This window comes from Ascidiella aspersa, chromosome 4 (assembly GCF_963924565.1).
Source record: "Ascidiella aspersa chromosome 4, kaAscAspe10.2, whole genome shotgun sequence".
Taxonomy (NCBI): domain Eukaryota; kingdom Metazoa; phylum Chordata; class Ascidiacea; order Phlebobranchia; family Ascidiidae; genus Ascidiella; species Ascidiella aspersa.
In genome coordinates, this window is record NC_139450.1 from 5,518,866 (window position 1) to 5,536,264 (window position 17,399).

The 17,399-nt window shown below is 39.0% G+C and overlaps 2 protein-coding genes across 2 annotated transcripts in view; one reads left to right on the forward strand and one right to left on the reverse strand.

Moving 5' to 3' along the window:
• Positions 1-1,359: 1,359 nt before the first annotated feature.
• LOC146146815 (anosmin-1-like) lies at positions 1,360-12,585 on the forward strand. Its single transcript, XM_083387073.1, has 14 exons — positions 1,360-1,463; positions 1,531-1,588; positions 2,794-2,933; positions 3,354-3,555; positions 3,990-4,136; positions 4,280-4,375; positions 4,867-4,996; positions 6,006-6,134; positions 6,922-7,146; positions 7,710-7,826; positions 9,013-9,110; positions 11,121-11,301; positions 11,718-11,908; positions 12,466-12,585. Exons 1-14 carry the CDS (start codon positions 1,360-1,362, stop codon positions 12,583-12,585), a joined length of 1,938 nt encoding a protein of 645 aa, XP_083243199.1.
• Positions 12,586-13,239: 654 nt separating this feature from the next.
• The window catches only part of LOC146146816 (uncharacterized), a 72,848-nt gene continuing 68,688 nt past the window's right edge, over positions 13,240-17,399 (reverse strand). Inside the window, exon 14 of the mRNA XM_083387074.1 lies at positions 13,240-17,012. Coding sequence (XP_083243200.1) covers positions 16,771-17,012 — 242 coding nt within the window. The 3' untranslated portion in view covers positions 13,240-16,770. The remainder of the gene's footprint in view (positions 17,013-17,399) is intronic.

Genomic DNA, 17,399 nt, shown 5'->3' on the forward strand with positions numbered 1-17,399 from the left:
GTCACATTGTTTTTGTTTGTCAAGGGTATTTGAGTTGAAAGAGGAACGTTTTGAATAAATCTTCAAATAATGTCCGGAGGTTGTAGTTAGACGTAGAATGAATATTAACGCCAACTCAGTATAAGGTATCATTTTGTAAACGCTTTGAATGAGTAAATATTAATTTTTAACATCGGTATATTTGATTTGAATAAAGAATTAATAGAAATATTTGGAAGAAAAGTATTTCTAAAAATTGGATTTTAACACGCCGGCTTTTATAATATAGGCTACTTACAAACGTCGTTTTTTCTAGTATACACATTTTGTCTGATTTGAGTTGCTGATTGTCTTGTTATTCAATGGCTGAATGCAGGTTTTTTTTAAGGTTTGGTTTGGGTGACCGCTAAGTAGTTTTAAAGAGACCGCAAGTGTTTCATTTAAATACCAAAAAGTTGCAAGTCCAAAATTTGGGAAACCGCTGGAGAAATTTGGGGGACCGTTTCAGTAACCCAAAACACCTTAAAAAAACACTGGCTGTATGATTTCATACGATACGTTTGTATAATAGGAGTATAGTCTGGGACATACCGTAAAAACTAAATCGCTATATCTTTTGTGGGCAACACGTCGCTAAACACTTTTTAATGTGTAAGCAAACACACTTATCTTTATTCTACACTTCTGAGTCCTAGTTCGTTTTTTTCTAGAAAAATATAGAATTCAAGTAATAGGTTTAAAAAATATTATATTTTTTATAAACACATTTTAGTGTGAGGTTGAAAAACGTCTTTGGAACTTCTAAACATGGGTTTTTGTCATGTTTAGAAAAAGGAAAAGATGTTAGATTTAATCGCTGTTATAATAATTATTACGACACGGTTGAGAATTGTTGTTAAAAGATAAACAAAGTAGGCTTAACTATTTACGGATCTGTAATGTAGCTTGATAATGAATTGCAGAGCCAACCAGGTCGAGTAGATCGACATCATCTTGATTAAGACGTTTCGATACGAACTTCTATCATCTTCAGTTAATGTGACGGGCATTCACTGAGTCATCGTAACTGAAGATGACACAAGTTCGTATCGAAACGTCTTAATCTATGTCGATCTATCCGATTTTTTTGGCTTTGCAATTCTTGAACAAAATTGTCAAATGTTTCAACTTCTTTGGAACACATGCCTTTGTGAAATATTCGATTCAATAATAATATGAAATAACTTGATCCTAGTTCTGATGTAGTATGCTGAGATAGTGATACAAAAGTGGCCGACGTACGTTAGAAATTTTATTCGTAAGATACAACACTCTAACTGAGTTTTGCACTTCCAATTTGTTTTCTGAGATTTAGATATACTCTTGTGTTATAACCGAAAAATGCTCTTATCTTGGGGCTTCCTACTTTCGACTGTTGTGGCCATCAGTGTTGCGATGAAGAATTCCGACCACCTCATTTTGCAAGGAACTCGATGCGTCTCCCGGTAATGCGTTGTTTCTATTTATCGAATCAAGAAAAGTAAGATCTAAAATTTGCATTTTTCCCTATAGGTGTCTGCAAAATCACGCAAAGGCGCTTCTCAAACACCGAAAGACGTTGAACGCCTCGGCAAGTACAAGTTTACTGAAAGGCTAAACCAGTGATTCCCGAACTGTGTGCCGCGGTACACTAGTGTGCCTCGAAAGATTGCCAAGTGTGCTGCGAAACTTCTAGTAATTTCACAAAAAGGCATTGTAGACTTAAATACCAATTCCCATTACAAATTAATCGTATTGGGACATTTACATTTAGTTTGACGTGTGTTAAGGACGAATGTAAAATGACTCTACTGTTGTTCTGCTGAAAGTGTGCAGCGAAATATTGAATTTTTAGTGTGCCGCGAGCCAAAAATTTTTGGGAACCTGTGCTAAACAGTCTTACCAGACTTGGTATATTTAATCCTTCCATAGATAATTTTAACTTTTAATAGAAGGAAGTTCCATATTACAACTATTCACGCGTTGCAGTATGTTTTATACATATTTATTGATTTGTCCATATACATGTTTATGCATCAGACCCGATCCTGAATGAACAAAGTTTTATTTATGTATATAGTTTTCCACTACCTAAGCCCTCGGAAACCTGTTATAGGTCAAAGGCTAATTTTCATCAGTTTGTTCGGGTTTTAATTTTGTATCTCTGGCCTAATGGCATCGTGATTTCTTTTTTGACATGTTAAAACAGAAGTCGGCAAGTTTTTCCTGGCGGCGGGTCTGACCTAAACTCAGAAAGGTCTCTGTGGGCCTTACACAATATTAACTTATACTTTTGTTAAAACGTGTAAATTTAGGCATTTATTATGACTCTCATTTAAGGGCGGATTTTATATTTGAAAATTGGTCTAATTAGCAAGCTAGATTAAACAAAAACATACTATGTTCATATTTAAAAGACTAGTGCGCAGCACAATACAATGCATTTAGATTTATTAAGTTGGTGAAACCTTCTTTGTTGATAGTTTCCGCCAACATACTGGCTGTGGAAATAAGATTCACGCAAGGCGCGAAAGGGTTTACGTTTACGCATGGTTAAAATAGGCAAAAATATAGAGAACGGTTTCTTGCCCGGTTGACAAAAGAGGTGGCTGGCCGGATGATATACATTTAGCGGGCCGCGGACCGCAGGTTGCCGACCCCTGTGTTAAACTAACGAAAGGCAGCCAAATTCTTCTTAGCGTTCTGTTCGTTTGCAAACTAGTAACATGGGCTATGTATCTTGGTTATAGGAAAACTATAGCTGAGTCAAAGTAACGTGTGTGTTATATTTGTTAGGAGGAAATAAACCCGTTAAAATGGTGCGCCTTCTCCAAAGCGCAAACTTGTTCCTCTTGTATTCGGCCATGTGAACAACGCTTCGCCACCCTTCCGCAGTGCATGGCATTTTGTGAAGGCGACATAGATTGCATGTACAGGTAGGAATGTCTGGTATATTAAGTTTGGAGCTTTCACGTGATAAAATTATGGTCATAACTTGAAAAACCTACTCTCAGTATTAATGCTTATACGTTAAGTGTCATTAATAGAAAAAATACACTCATAAAATGTAACAAAAAATTGGCCAAGTTGTAACAAAAGACATGCCAGTCATTTCGTATCAGATCAGCCTTATAGTCGTATAATTAGCAGATACACATTTTTAAAACATTCCATTTTTGTTTTTCTTAATTAACAACTTAAAAAATAATTACATTTTGTCAAACATATCTATCAACGATTACGTGTCCCCATTTGTGCAAAACAAACCTGTTGCCTATTTTCGGCAAAATGATGATGCAGTAAAAAAGTCGCGATTGTTGCATAAATCTCGTTTCAAGCCATTTTCGCATTTGCAGCTGCGCATACTTCGAGGACATTTCAGGGACCAAGATGGGCTACTGTCCGGCGCCGACAGCCTACAACTCCACTTTAAGGACTCCCACCAATCTCGTTCCACGCAGCTCTTTAGCCCCACCGCGCGGTCACAGTGACGTGAGATCGGCGAGAAATTGCACTTCGACTTGCCGCACCGACTACGACTGCCGAAGCAACCGTAAGGTATCGAAACTGACTTGAAATTAACTTGCTGTAATTATGACTGCTTGTTATTTTTTCAAAATAACTTGACCTGGACTTAAGCTATTTCACAAAAGACTTGATTTGTTCACAACACTCGTAAGTCAGCAAGTTCTAGTCTTGTTTTGATTCTACTTAGCTCACAATCGCTCCAGCTTCCATGCCAGTATTATAAGCAGGAGTAAAGGGAGAGTTACCGAAGCGATGAATTATTTTTGTGCCATAACGTTTAAAATGTTAAGGTATGACGTCACAATGATACGTCATAACTGGACGTCGAAAACAAGTAACGCGATAGGAAACCTGAGGTTGACGTTCAATATAGTGCACGAGTATGCAACTGAAATCCTAGTTTAGAAACATTAAAAGCATGGCGAATGGTCTGGTTAAAATAACATTTGTGTTTTACTGTTCAGTGCTGCGTGGTTAATTGTCGCGGTTTTTGTCGCCCTCCTCTCTCAAAGCAAGCATGGTTGCCTCTCAAGTTGCCCAGGAGAAGCGTCACGATCAGAGAGACCGACGATGGACAGTCGGCCGTCTTAATTTGGACACAGGAAAAGAACGTAAGTCGTTCAAAAACTCTATTTAGGTTAAATTTGTCATGTTTATTTTAGGGTAGAAAGAAGTTATAATTTGATAACGTTAAATTTTAACCATTTTTAGTTGCAAAATTTATGGTACTAAATAAACAAACGTTGTTGTGCAGTTTCACCCTGTGTGGACGATGTATTTGGTGCAACAGCAATATCGACTTTCTCGCGGAATTCCTAAGCGATTTAGAAAATGGCAAACCATTACACAGGTATCGGAACTTACAATGCTGACTAACATAATCGTTGTGTTACGAATTTATAAATATATAAGATATTCTGCTCATTAACCTTATTTTATTATTTTGCGAAACCGCACGCAAACACATTATAATAAAATACTAACACTGTCTTAAAACTTTTTTGTTATATAGCGGTAGACTACAACTGTAAGCATTTATGGAGTACCAAAAATATATAGTCCATATACATTAGACTTTTATAGTGAAAACTCCCGATAGCATTATAAATTTACCGTTACTCTTTTCTTTCTAAATTTCTTGATTTAGAAAAATGCCAGTAGATTTGTAAACAAAAAATTCGAGACAAACTTGCGCAAATACGATTTATTGTGTAATTTTTTACCGATTTTACACTTGAAAGTTTTACACGTAAAGAAAATGATAAAGCACATGCACCGCTTTCAAAGTTTTTAACTATTTTGGACCGCTTATAATTACCCGAAACTAATTTTGCGATTTAGACATCGATGATGTCAGCGACATTGGTGCACCTGAGACGTGGTTACTGGTACCGGTTTCGTGTCGCACCGGTCAATGTTAACGGAACCAAGGGCTTTACGCTTTTGGAGCAACCTTTCAGACTTTCAGCTCGTGAGTTTAAATAAATGTCAGACCTGAGATATTTTGCTTGATTTGGAATCGGTAAGCTAAGCAAACGATTTTTTTATGAACAATCACGTTGAAAAAACATATATTTTCACTTAGTTTTTAACGTTTATTTTATCTAATATTCTTGTTTATGTATGAAGGACTAATATCAGTAATTTTTCTTAGAAAATATTTAGGTTTATTAAGTTAATTTATAAAAGGGTCGCTAACTGCGCTGGGAAAAATAACTGAGGTAAAAGTTTTAGCTAAAATTTATACTGTATTTATCCAGATCCACGTGAAAAAATATCAACTCCGAGTATTGTAAGCACATTTTGTTGCTGGAATTTCTAACAAAGTTTAACACGTATATTATAACTAAATAATGTTAGAATGGTTGATTAAATAATGCCACATACAGCGCTTTGGCAAATATCACCGGTAAACAAATCGATTTATTTTTTTTAAATAGAAGGGTAAATATTAAGCGATACAGATTTTAATTTGAATCTTAAGTATAACATTGTTCTGTTTGCCGAAGTAAACCAACTATGAAAAAAATCAATGGAGTCGAACCGTTTGACTTTTTCGGTTCAGGTTCGGTTCGGGTTTAAGGATTTTGCGGAATACGGTTCAGTTGCGGCTTCGGTGCGGAGCAATTTAAAAGTTTCGGTTCAGCTTCGGTTCCACTGAATTTTATTTAAAACCGGTTCATAAAGTTCCGGTTAATTTTCACAAAATTTCGAACATGGCATGCCTTGACTCTGTAAAAAGCAAGTTGTAACGTCATGCTGAAATAAACCTCTTTTTGACAGGTTCGGGTTCGTTTAAGGTTTTTTCAAAATATTCCGTTGCGGTTCCTTAAAATCTTACAAAAACGGTTCAGGTTCTGGAAAAATTGGCCCAAAACCGGTTCATAAAGTGCCGGTTCGGATTCGGTTCGTCTCCCTGTTTAAAATCCTCTTTTTTATTTTACTGATAAATTTAACACCTCCATCGTGGTTTGCCACAGCCCCTCGCAGGCCTCCGGCACCAAGCAACTTGGAACAAGTGAGTTTGCGCATCGCACGAGGCGGCAAGTACAGCATTCAAATCAGATGGAAGCTGGTCGACTACGCAGACAGCGACCTGCCCATCACAGGTTTGAACAGTCAGGAGGAAATCAGAAAACAGGCGGCCGATAAATTTGTGGAGCCATTTATATGCTGCAAAAATTTTTACTAACCTTTTAAAGTTGTTATTTAAATAAGACTGACCGGTAGTTTGTTCAATTAAGAATGAGAATTATGAATTTAGCGAGTGTCTAAAACTGAACAATTTTTTTACCAATGTTATTTTGTCTTGCCGACACATTGAAGTTAATACTTAAAAAGTCTGTATTTAAGTTATAAGTTCGTCGTTAATTGGTCTGAAAACGGATTGGGTGATCGCGCAATGTTCCGTAGGTTAGGCTTTATCAGAGTGAAATAAAATTAACCAAAAACAGTTGAAAACAAAAAAAAAACAGAGATTTAAGCGGGGCACCATCTATTTAACTGCAAACTCGAGAAAGAGAAAGGGAAATACACTTTTAACTTTTCATTTTTTTTAAATCTGTTTTTCGGGGGCCCGTAATACAATTTTCTTAAAAAAAAAAATGTTGTCAACTGTTTATGGCTTGCGGCACCCCTCACAAATAATAAATAGATTGCGGCACCTCTACAAGATTTTTTTGTGGATAAATCACTAGTTCACTAGAATGTCCCAATAAACGAGAAACAACACACGTCAACTCTACACAAGATAGGAAGTTATAATTGGATTTGGTCCACTCTTGGTCCAGATTTTCAAATATCTCTCGGTTGCCTTGAGCATTAGAAATTGAACCCCGGTTGAAAACCACTGTATTGGCCTATACAGCCCTACAGTTCCACGTCAACTAATTGTAGGATTCCACGTCACGTGGGTGCGGCGAAGCGTGACCGGCAATCGGGTACGTCACGGCGCGAGGCGTCGGTTCGTTAAAGTGCGACCACGGGCCAGAATCACTCGGAACAAGCAATGGACACTGTGGCTGAGAAGAATGCGGATGTACGTGAGCTACAACGTCTCTGTGGTGACATCTAGCGGATGGATTAACAGCACGCAGTTCAGTAGAGAGACGATAATACAAGGTATACTATAGAAGCACGTTGGTACAGATTCTTTGCTTTAGATTTTTAGAACAACACATAATTATTTTCTGTCAGTGAATGTTTTCGAAGCTAATTATTTGAAACTTGTTTTTGTTTGATGTTAATCAAAACGTTGCAAAATTTATGCCACACACACTTCTAAAACCTGCAAGAAGAGCTCAAAATTGTATAAAATATAATGATTTCGCCCACCTTCATGGATCTGAACTTATTTTGTAAAAATAATGACTTATTTTTCTCCAATTTAAGGCGTAAAATAAAGTTGCTTGCAGTTTGTTATGTTTTGGTGCTTTCATTGCAAAATGTTTCTTGAAATTTAATACACTAATTTTAACGGTTTAACATTTTTGCTCGATGCCAATAATATTGGCTTGAATTGACTTACCTGGCTAAAATTCCCAGAAATAAAAGTCATTAGAGACACTTATACATGGATTTCATGAAAAAATAGTTTTGCCATTCACTGTGGCATGAATTTTAGGATTTGGAACGAATGCACAAAACTGATGTTTACATTGAGGTTTTTACCTTCTTTTTTCAAGTGAAATTTCCCCACGACACTCCAAAGCAACAGATCAGCAGCTTTAAAGTTGCGCCACCCTTCCTCATAAGCAACAACCGGGTGTCAGTGAACATCACGTGGCGATTTCAATTTACCGGTGAGTGTGCTTACTTGATCGGAAACAGTTGAAAAACTTTCCTCCCAAGTGCGCACTTATAACAAGGGATGTCCGATAATATCGGATCGGAGTCGATACCCGATGCCAAGTGGTGGAATCGGTACTTGTCCGATACTAGGGCGAAATCGGTGCCGATCCGACAGCAAATTAATATCGGAATTTTAGCCATGATTTGCAATATAATGCGGCGATTTATACTTTAAAAAGTGAATTATTAAGTATTAGGTTACAACTGAAAGTAGCTAAACATATTAAAGCTGAAGCAAATTTTGGCATTTTAGTCTACAGGAAATACTTTGGGCGTTTTACTTTTATCTTTTTTGCTTTTGTGAGGATAGCAATGACGTCACTTGTTATCAGATCGGATCGCGATATTTTTCCTGGCAAATATCGGTTATCGGTATCGGAATGTCAAGTATCGGACATCCATACATAAGGTTGATGTATTAAAATGTTTAATGATTCTATCAGATTAAAATAGAACTTTACTGCCATAGTCTCTAAAGGTAACGGCTGATAAACCCAATTGTCTTACCTCAATACTTTTTGATGATTATTTTAAATTCACCGATAAGTGTAGCCAACTTGATCCTGGAACATGTCGAAGCAAATTGTTCCAACCTACGTGTGCCTAAGTTTGTATTGATTAAAAATGCAAATTTGTATTATCTTTTTAACACTAATATGCAGTGTTGTAACAACTTAAGTCGGTGACTTGCACTTAATTCACTGTTTTTAAATGTTTTGACCTGACTTAAGTCTTGTGGGCAAAATCACTTAACTTGAGTAAGTCTTTTGGACAAAAGACTTGACTTGGCTTAATTATTTTGGGCAACTTTACATTGGTTGACTTATTGCTCGTAATCGTAAGAGTATACTACTTTCATAAAATTGCGTTCAACTTTTTTGACAAAGAATTGACTTGTCCTAATTATGACTTGATTGAGACATGACATGCTATATTCAGAAAGATTACTTGACTGGGACTTTAGTAATTATTTTAATTGACTTGTTGGCAACACTGCCAATAATTAAAACAAAAGTTTTATTTATCATTATTTATTTTGTAAATTTTTAAGACAAATGGTTTAGCACTTCTTCACTAGATTAGAACAGTCAATTTCAATTTTTAACAATAAATATTCCGTTTAAAATTTGTTTACAGAGGCGCCGGAAAGCGTTGTTCGCTTCATGGTCGAATGGAGAAGTCAATTCTGTCTTGATAACGCACTTCAGTCTACGACGGACCGCGAAATTACCAATGTGAGTTACCAGAAAGCACACCACAACTTTGTATAATGACAAAACTAGGGCTTGGGTACACTATGCACGGATCTATGTAGTTTAAAAATGAATTGCAAAACCAAAAAGTTCAAGTAGGTCAATATCATCTCGATTAAGTCGTTTTGAAACAAGCTTGTATCATATTTCGGTAATTTTTAACTAACGATGATACAAGCTCGTATCGAAACGTCTTAATCAAGATGAAGTCAGTTTACTCGACCTTTTTGGCTTTCCAATTCATGATAAAACTAGGGATGTTTATGCAATAAAGGACCATAGGATCGTCAACACATTCTTTGCTGTTAGCGATGTGAGATACTTGACATTTAATTGCGATTCGGATACCAGATATTTTAGATAAAAAGTAACGCGATCCAAAGCGAATGACGTCATTATATGGTTAAGATAATCTAAGAAGATGAAATTGAAACATTCGAAGGTTTTTCGAAATTCAATTTTTCAGAAAATTTTGATGAAAACAAAAACTTTGCTGTAGTGTTAAAAGTTGAATTACCTCTAATATTAACTTACTGTTTTTTGAACAACAATATTTGCTGGTACTTGTCCATAGCAGTTGCTGTGGTTTTGCCACGATATTCGAGATTCAAAGCGTAAATGTCAGGTATGGATCAAAAGTAACGATGTGTCCTCATGATGCAATTGGCAAACTCAGTTAATCCAAAATACCAAAGCGGTTTTGTATCTGCTTAAAGGGAAAATTTCCCTCTTTTTCCTGGCCGCCACATCGTGTGATGTGAACGCGCGATTAGATAAGACGTAATAGACGGTTTAAAATTGTATCGATATTTCGGGGTTGTGGATTTCGCAACGAGAAACAGCGGTAAACAGGAAATGAGATGTCTGGCGATAAAATGGCAAGGGGTTTATATCAGGATTGTGTCGACTAAATATAACAAATATGTTGTTGTGCTTTCGAAACAGTAAAAACTTAATTAGGGTCTACAGCAGGGGTTCCAACCCTTTTTTACACTGAGGCCCCTTTGAAGATTTTAAGAAATCAATGGCCCCCCTATTTTTTATTTTTTTTATTACCCCCTAAAATTATAATTTATACAGTAACCGGTAGTTGGAGAAATAAAAACTTAAAGATGATGAATTAAAAAAATATTATATTTTAATTTGTTTCATGTCCCCCTTAAAAAAGCCCATGGCCCCCAGGTTGGGAACCCCTAATATACAGGGACAGAATACGTTGGAGTAGAAAGAAATTAGCTATTTGAAAATTTAGGAAATTAAAACATACGTTTGTTTAGAACTTAAGTAATTCGTGTATGTAAAGTAAAATCGTAAATTATAGAGGACCTTGCTTTTGTTAGGCCCACAAACAAAAAACACAGAAAATTTATGAATCTATTTTGCAAAAAGATGTACCCTGATTAAGAAAATACGAACCAAAACAAAGCTATCACTGAAAGCGTGATAAACAAAATCGACCTACTATACGGCACTATTTATGTTTGGCAAAGTTTAGCCTCCATGTTTCAGCTTGAACAAGGGAAGTCAAGCTTGCAACGTGCGCGGGTTTGCTTAATGCAGGTTGCACGTTTAAACAGGGCTTTTTAACGCCTCTGAACACTAAAGCTCAGTTATAATTTCTTATTTATCCAACGTTCAATACCAGGGTTTCTTAACCAGGGGTGTGAGAACTGTTCCCAGGGAGTGTTGGGATGCTGAATCAGACACAAAAGAAAACTACTGTAATTTATTTCTTTGATCAGTTAAATTTAAACTGACTCACATTTTGGTATTGTGTTATAGTGTTATCAGTTATACTTGTATAAAAATAAAATTACAATGGTTTTGTTATTTAAGCAATTCTAGAGGGGGTGCGAGAATTGGTTGGTGATTTGAAAAGGATGCAGCAAGGAAAAAGTTTAAGAACCACAGTTCTATACCAAATAGCAGCAAATAGCGCTATAGCTTATAGGCTCATGCACCAACTTGTTCAACCCATTCTACTTTGTGTAGCGGCTCGGAATGCTTTTGGACAATCTCCAAATGGCCTGTCACTACATCGTGTCTGTCCAGGCGCTTTACGGCTCGATGCGCCACCAGTGGTCAAACACGGCCATAACCGCCTTTTTCACTCCGCCCTGCGGCGTCATGGAGCCCAATCTTCTTCGGACGTCGAACGATTCTTGTTCCTTCGGTTGGTATTGCACTTTACGCACATATTTTATTGGCTCCTGCCGACAAATAAGGGCCGTAAAGCTATTGCAAATAATTTGACGCTTCAAACGCATACTGTATATCAAGAGTTGGATTTATTAAATTATAATAATGAATGGTGTGAAAATCACCACGTTCCGACCAAAATTTAAATGCTTTATTTCGACAGAGACACTAAAAAATGCCGTTGGACAAAGTGGAATTTTTGGTGAAATCCGAATTAGATTAGAACTAGAATTAGAGCACATAAGCAATTCACAAATTAGATTAGAATTAGGATTAGTCGCATTTTGATCTAATTTTTCGAATCAGAAAACTAAAACTAGTTGTCCAACTCGGCATGTTTGGCGAGGCGTAAAACTACAACAACTTTTATGTCTTTTGCAAAAACCAAAGGAACAGTCCCGAGCAGACCGCGCAAGTTGACCGCCACAAAACTGCCCGGAACCCGCTCAGTCGTGGTCAATTGGAGGGCGCCGAGGTTTCCCAACACCTGGTCCGACTTTCGCCTTGTGGGCTACTTCATGTACTCGGACGCTCGCCAACAGCGCGGCTTAAATTACACCTGGTCGGCCATCCCTCTGAAGGTAATGAGAGGTGTTCCTAATAGAAACAATCTATTGGAATATTTGTATTCAATGTTGTTATTGATATTAGCGCTGCGTACTCGGAGTTGGTTTGTTTTTCTGAAGTCGGACTCGGGACTCAGGACTTGTGTAAGACCACGTAAAACTACTCGAGTCCCGAGTCCGACGTATGCATGCCCAATACCAAATTAAAAAAAAAGCTAATTAATTTGACAACAATTTTCGTTTAATTGGGTTTTTGTAATATATTTCTAATTTGTAAATATTGTTACACAAAAATGGGATACCACTACTTTTTTTTCAAGGTAAACACTTTGGTTTTATTTTAGTTCTAAAAACTAACGGTCGCTTGTTTTCCGCATATGCATAAGACGGTTTTCAAAGTGTCTTTAACATTTAAGCTATCTAAACAATAAGGCAGGTTCTAAATCGCTTACAGCCTATATTACAACAGTTTACATGCACAGCAATAAAACTGTGGCATGATTGATTGACCAAAAGCAAACAATACAAGTCAGCGAAAATGCGCGACGCTCTAACGTCTGTGACTTGTACAGGTTACACCGCATTGGCAGCTGCGTGATCTTCGCCCCGACCGAGTCTATCAAGTCCACGTGCTGGCTGTTTACAGCTTAGCAGCCGCCGGTCTAGAAGCTTCGATGCAAATCAGCACCTGAGCTCATCATAACAGCCCTTTCCTGGGCGGATTTGAGGGATTGGTAAACACCAAAAAGAACTTTAATTTTCAAAGAAAAACAAACTGTGCATTTTGCGCGAAAAAAGTTTCTTTTTTTTCCATTTGCTTTCAGACGTTGTTCAGATTCCAGTGTAAAATACGCAATTTTACACTTGCAATAGTGATGAAACAAGTAGTTGTGATTTGTTAAGCAAATATTTATTTCAGAAATATTTAACTTCCTTTTGCTGACCTGCTGTATTATTGCCAATGTATCGTAAGCAAAAATAGTCTCCTCCATTTTACAATTCTGTGCGAAAAACCTGGTAAATCGCTTTCGCAGTTGGTTTATATACATTAAATCTGTGGTTTTTCAATTCAATCACTCGGAATTACACCAAAATACATTTACCGGTAGGCTAATCCCTTTTGCTAATTAAGGTATTCGTTTTACAAACGTTGTAAAACTCTAAAACGTAACGATATACTTCGACAGTGGAATATTGGTGTAAATATCAAGAAAGTCCCTTGATGGAACTCTATCTAACTCTAATTACTGCTTTTTCTACCTGCCACAAAATCTGACAATTAAACACTGATGTCCTTTCCTTCTGCTGTGCGACCGAGACAGCACCACATGTGTTTTTTTGTTAATTGTATATTGAAATGTGATGGTAACAGTATCATCGGTACAAGTATAGATACGCGAAACGAACAAGAAGTTTCCGATATACAGAGTGTTATTCTTGGGTAAATATATTGCAGGTTCACGCCGGGGCTATTGGTTCAAGTTGCACCAAAACGCAACTCACGAACTCGTGCGAAAAATACGATCGTGTCATGTATATTTAGCTGTCGAGTCAAAACGAAACAGAAGGAATCGTTCAACGCCGAGGGGTGAACTGTGCATGACAAACAAAGTAAACTTAAAATAATTAACAATAATTTTTTTTCTCCAAAAAAATGGTCGCACATATTTTTTTTAACAATTATTTTCAAATAATACGCGCTTATAGTAGCGCATCGCGCAACACACCAGTAACTTTCAACAAAACAATGTATCAGATTTTCAAACATTACCGAAACGGGGTTTGGTGGAATAACCATTTGCAACAGTGGTGGGCAGTTTTTAAAATATTTTTTGCTATTTTACGATAAAAGAGCTCACAAAAATGACTTTGGGCAACGTTTTACATTTTTCAGCGCGTTGATTTATGCACACGTACCAGATTGCGGCGAATAGTTATACCACCACACCCCTGCTTGGGGGTGCAGAACATAAGAAAACGAAAACGGGACGACGTGGTGCTTTTACAAAGGTGCCGTCGTCTAAAGTCGCACTGAAAGGAACTTGGAACGAAAGAGACTCGCTACTACCGACCGCACAACAAATGTTGGTTAGTGCGCGGTAATGTGCGAGGGTTGGAACGCTGGCCGTTGGACGACGGGCGTTCACCCCGACTCTGATGTTACTCCTATACTGGATAAAGAGATTCTACAAGCTATAAGACGCGGAGAGAAATAAACACGATTCGGTGCGCGAGAGAAAAAGAGAACTGGGGTTAGCGTTGGAAAGGAAGGTTGGTGGGGGGCACAGTCGTCTTTCAGACCCTTTCAGGTAGCGGGAGCAAAGCTGGGTTCTAGGAGTGGGGTCTGCCTCAGGGGTCAGGGGGTTGGGAAGTGTGTGTAGGGGGAGAAAAGGGGGGGTCGCAACTACGCAAATCAAGTGCTCCACGACTGGGCCGTGATTTCGAAGCGGGCTTTATAAATAGGCGTTGAAAGAAAACGTTAATGGCTGCTGCCTTGGGTGTGTAAAAAGAAAAGTAAATAGGGGACTGCTGTAGTCGCTGAGGCGGCGGGAGCTGAAAGCAGATTGGCATTCGAACGAGATGTATTGGTGATTTGCGCGGATGGCTTTGGGTTAAGGGTTCAGATTAAGATTAAGGGGAAAGAATTTGAGTTGGAGATTAGGAAATGGCCGCGGCTCTTTTTAGCAAATGCAGCAAACCTTAGTGATGCGATACTTAACACAGGCCTGGCTCGTTAATTAACTATTAGTTTTACGCAGGAGTTAAATATTTACGCGCGTGGTTACTCAAGAACGAAAAACGGGGGGTTAGGGTTAGAACAAAACAACACCGAAATCTACAAAGGATATGTATGTACAGGATAAATTGTCTGGGCGCTTGACGGTGGCCATTTGGCCTAACCGGGGAATTGGCGCCGATTCGCGGGCCGAATGAGTTTGCGCCACTAATGCGTTCAGAACTTTGTTAAGTTAAGGCACAAAGGAAGAGGGTAATGAGCAGCTGTGGAGTCCAAAGATACTAGGTATCACGCGGCGAAGCAAATTACCTAAGTCGCTTTGAAGGCTGTTCACTGCGGCGTGCTCGCAAATTTGCAGTTCTGGTTTGTACTTATCAGGACCAGCCCTTTGCATTTCGTGGGTGACTAAAGCCGTAACTTATGGAAATCAAAGCTGCAACGTTGCGCCATATCATTATCTGGACGCTTGTTTAGGCGTTTAGAACGCCATCGAAGGTTTGGCGGCTGCACGGCGCCGTCTTGCGGAGAAGCGTGTCGAAACGCGAGGCCGCTACGTGGCGCCATTGGTTGGTTAGCGTTTGCACATTTAATCGGTTAGCGCGCGAACACAAGGAAACACAATAGAGCGAAGAACAAGTGATCGGTTAGGGGTCCACACTGGAATCAAGCGAAATAAATAGGATTTCGCGCGAATTGCCGCATTCGATGCTGGTGCCTTGGGCACAGCTGGGGGTGGCCAAAATAACACTGGCGAAAAACGAAATAACGTCAGACGATTGCCGACTTGTGAATGCGACCAAGTGATTTTCGCGTCGCGAGAAAGATTTATCAGCGGTATGACAACAAAAAACAAAACAAAGTTGGTGTGGCGAAGAAAGGTGAAAACGTGGGTAAAACGCTGTAAAAGGATGCGAAATGTGCGCGTGGGGATGAGTCGAACTCGCCGAGTTAAAAACAGCGGTGCTATTGTTTCGCAGTGTGTGTGTTGTTTAATATTAAGGATGTCGAACTTATAAAACTTCAACACGAGAAGCTTTTTCCGTGTGTTAAAAACGCGCCATTTGGAAATATGTTAGCGTCGCCATCAGAAAACTGACAAAAGCTGGGAAGAAAGATTTCGCTAAAATGAAAACAACGGCGTCCACTTGTCACAGTACAAAGTAAAATCGAGACGTCGGGGAACGAACAGGTGCAGGGGTAAAAACGCAAGGCGATAAAAACACGAGACCAGGAACATGTAAGTATCTATAATACGGGTCGGTCGTTTCTTGTACGACGAGAAAGCAAAATGTGAGAGCCGTATCAAAGCCCATACAGAAGTACATAGTTGAAAATGAGTGTACAACCAAATTGAAAATGAATAAAACATAGTGGAAAATTAATGAAGAGTTATTCGAAACGTTAAAATGCTACCTACTTCTGTATGGGCTTTGATATTATTTTTACGTTTACTACAACCTCCAACCATTATGCTCCAAAATGTGAGGGCGAAGTAAGTTGCCGTGCTGCCGCTTAGCCGTGCGGTCGATAGGTAAAGCGCTTTGCCTGTACACAAAGTGCTGCAGACGTGGCCGCCTGAAAAGGTCATGATTTCTTGCGGTGGCGTTAATCCAAGGCCATAGCCCGGAGCTAGGCGCCGATAAACCAGGAGTGCTGTTGCAACTTTTGGCCGAAAGGATACACGCTGCCTGCTACGGTTTACACACCAAATAAGGGTCTCGGCAACTTGAGATAAAGTAAACTATGGCGCTTATTTAGCCGTCCGATCGATAATGTGTTCGGTTTTTAGTCTGTGGTGAAAAAACAATAAAGACAATACTGTCTCGCTTCTGAAGCGAAACAAGGAACCCGATTTCGTTGGCGAGAATGAAAAAAAACACGATATATATGTATATACACACAGTACACGGAGAACAGGCACAAAAGGAGAACCAAACGGCGAAATCGGAACACAAAGAGCGAAAAGTGGTACGCGAATATGGGAACAGGGGGGTGGGTTGACAAACGAAAAAAAAAATCCGGGGGTTGACAAAAAAGAGCACACAGGGATAAAAACAGCGACGGCTAGTCGCGGTAAAAAGGCTTCGCTTTAAATAGAACGCGATCGAAGAGCAATGGAACTTTGCTGAACTGAAGTAGGTCATACCCCGGATGGGTCGGCGAGCCCGTTGGGGTAACCGTGGGGCAGAGTAGGGAGAATCCCGCCGGAAAGGACACCCATAAGGCTGGGGTGACCCAATGCGCTGACCGATTGACCAGCGGGGGCATCTACGGTTGCGAAAGCGGCTAAAGGGTGACCGTCCATAATTGACCGGCCCTCCGCGGGGCTTGTTGGGTTAGAGGGAAGGTGGTAGAACTTGCACTGGTGTCGGGTGCAACGCCCTGATGAATAATGGAGAAACATTGGTTATTCCGGGCTTGCAGGTCAAACGGTGGCAGTCGTGTAAAGATTTGCCATACTTAGTGTTTTATTTTAATTCCGAAAGCCGAACGACAGTGATCGGCAAACTGTTTCTGCCGCGGCCAAAAAGTACTCAATTGGAGCTATTGAAGCATTACGACAACAGGGTAAAAAAAGAAGGGGAAAGCTTTTAAGCTTTTAGCGATGGAAAATTACCCAAAAAGCGTAAATTTACGACGTGCTATTGGCCTATTGCAGCCTTGTATATGGAGTTGCAATTTGCTTCCATGATAAGACACTAATTACATTTGTTGCCCAATTTCACGGTGTTTTATTTGAACTATACCTCCTTAGGTAAATGGCGGATT

Excerpts from the sequence above, each read along its gene's own strand:
- LOC146146815 (XM_083387073.1), top strand. The coding sequence starts at position 1,360 with ATGCTCTTATCTTGGGGCTTCCTACTTTCGACTGTTGTGGCCATCAGT. Across the intron at positions 3,556-3,989 it reads ACTGCCGAAGCAACCGTAAG|TGCTGCGTGGTTAATTGTCG; the intron begins GTATCGAAACTG and ends TTTACTGTTCAG. Across the intron at positions 7,827-9,012 it reads GTGGCGATTTCAATTTACCG|AGGCGCCGGAAAGCGTTGTT; the intron begins GTGAGTGTGCTT and ends ATTTGTTTACAG.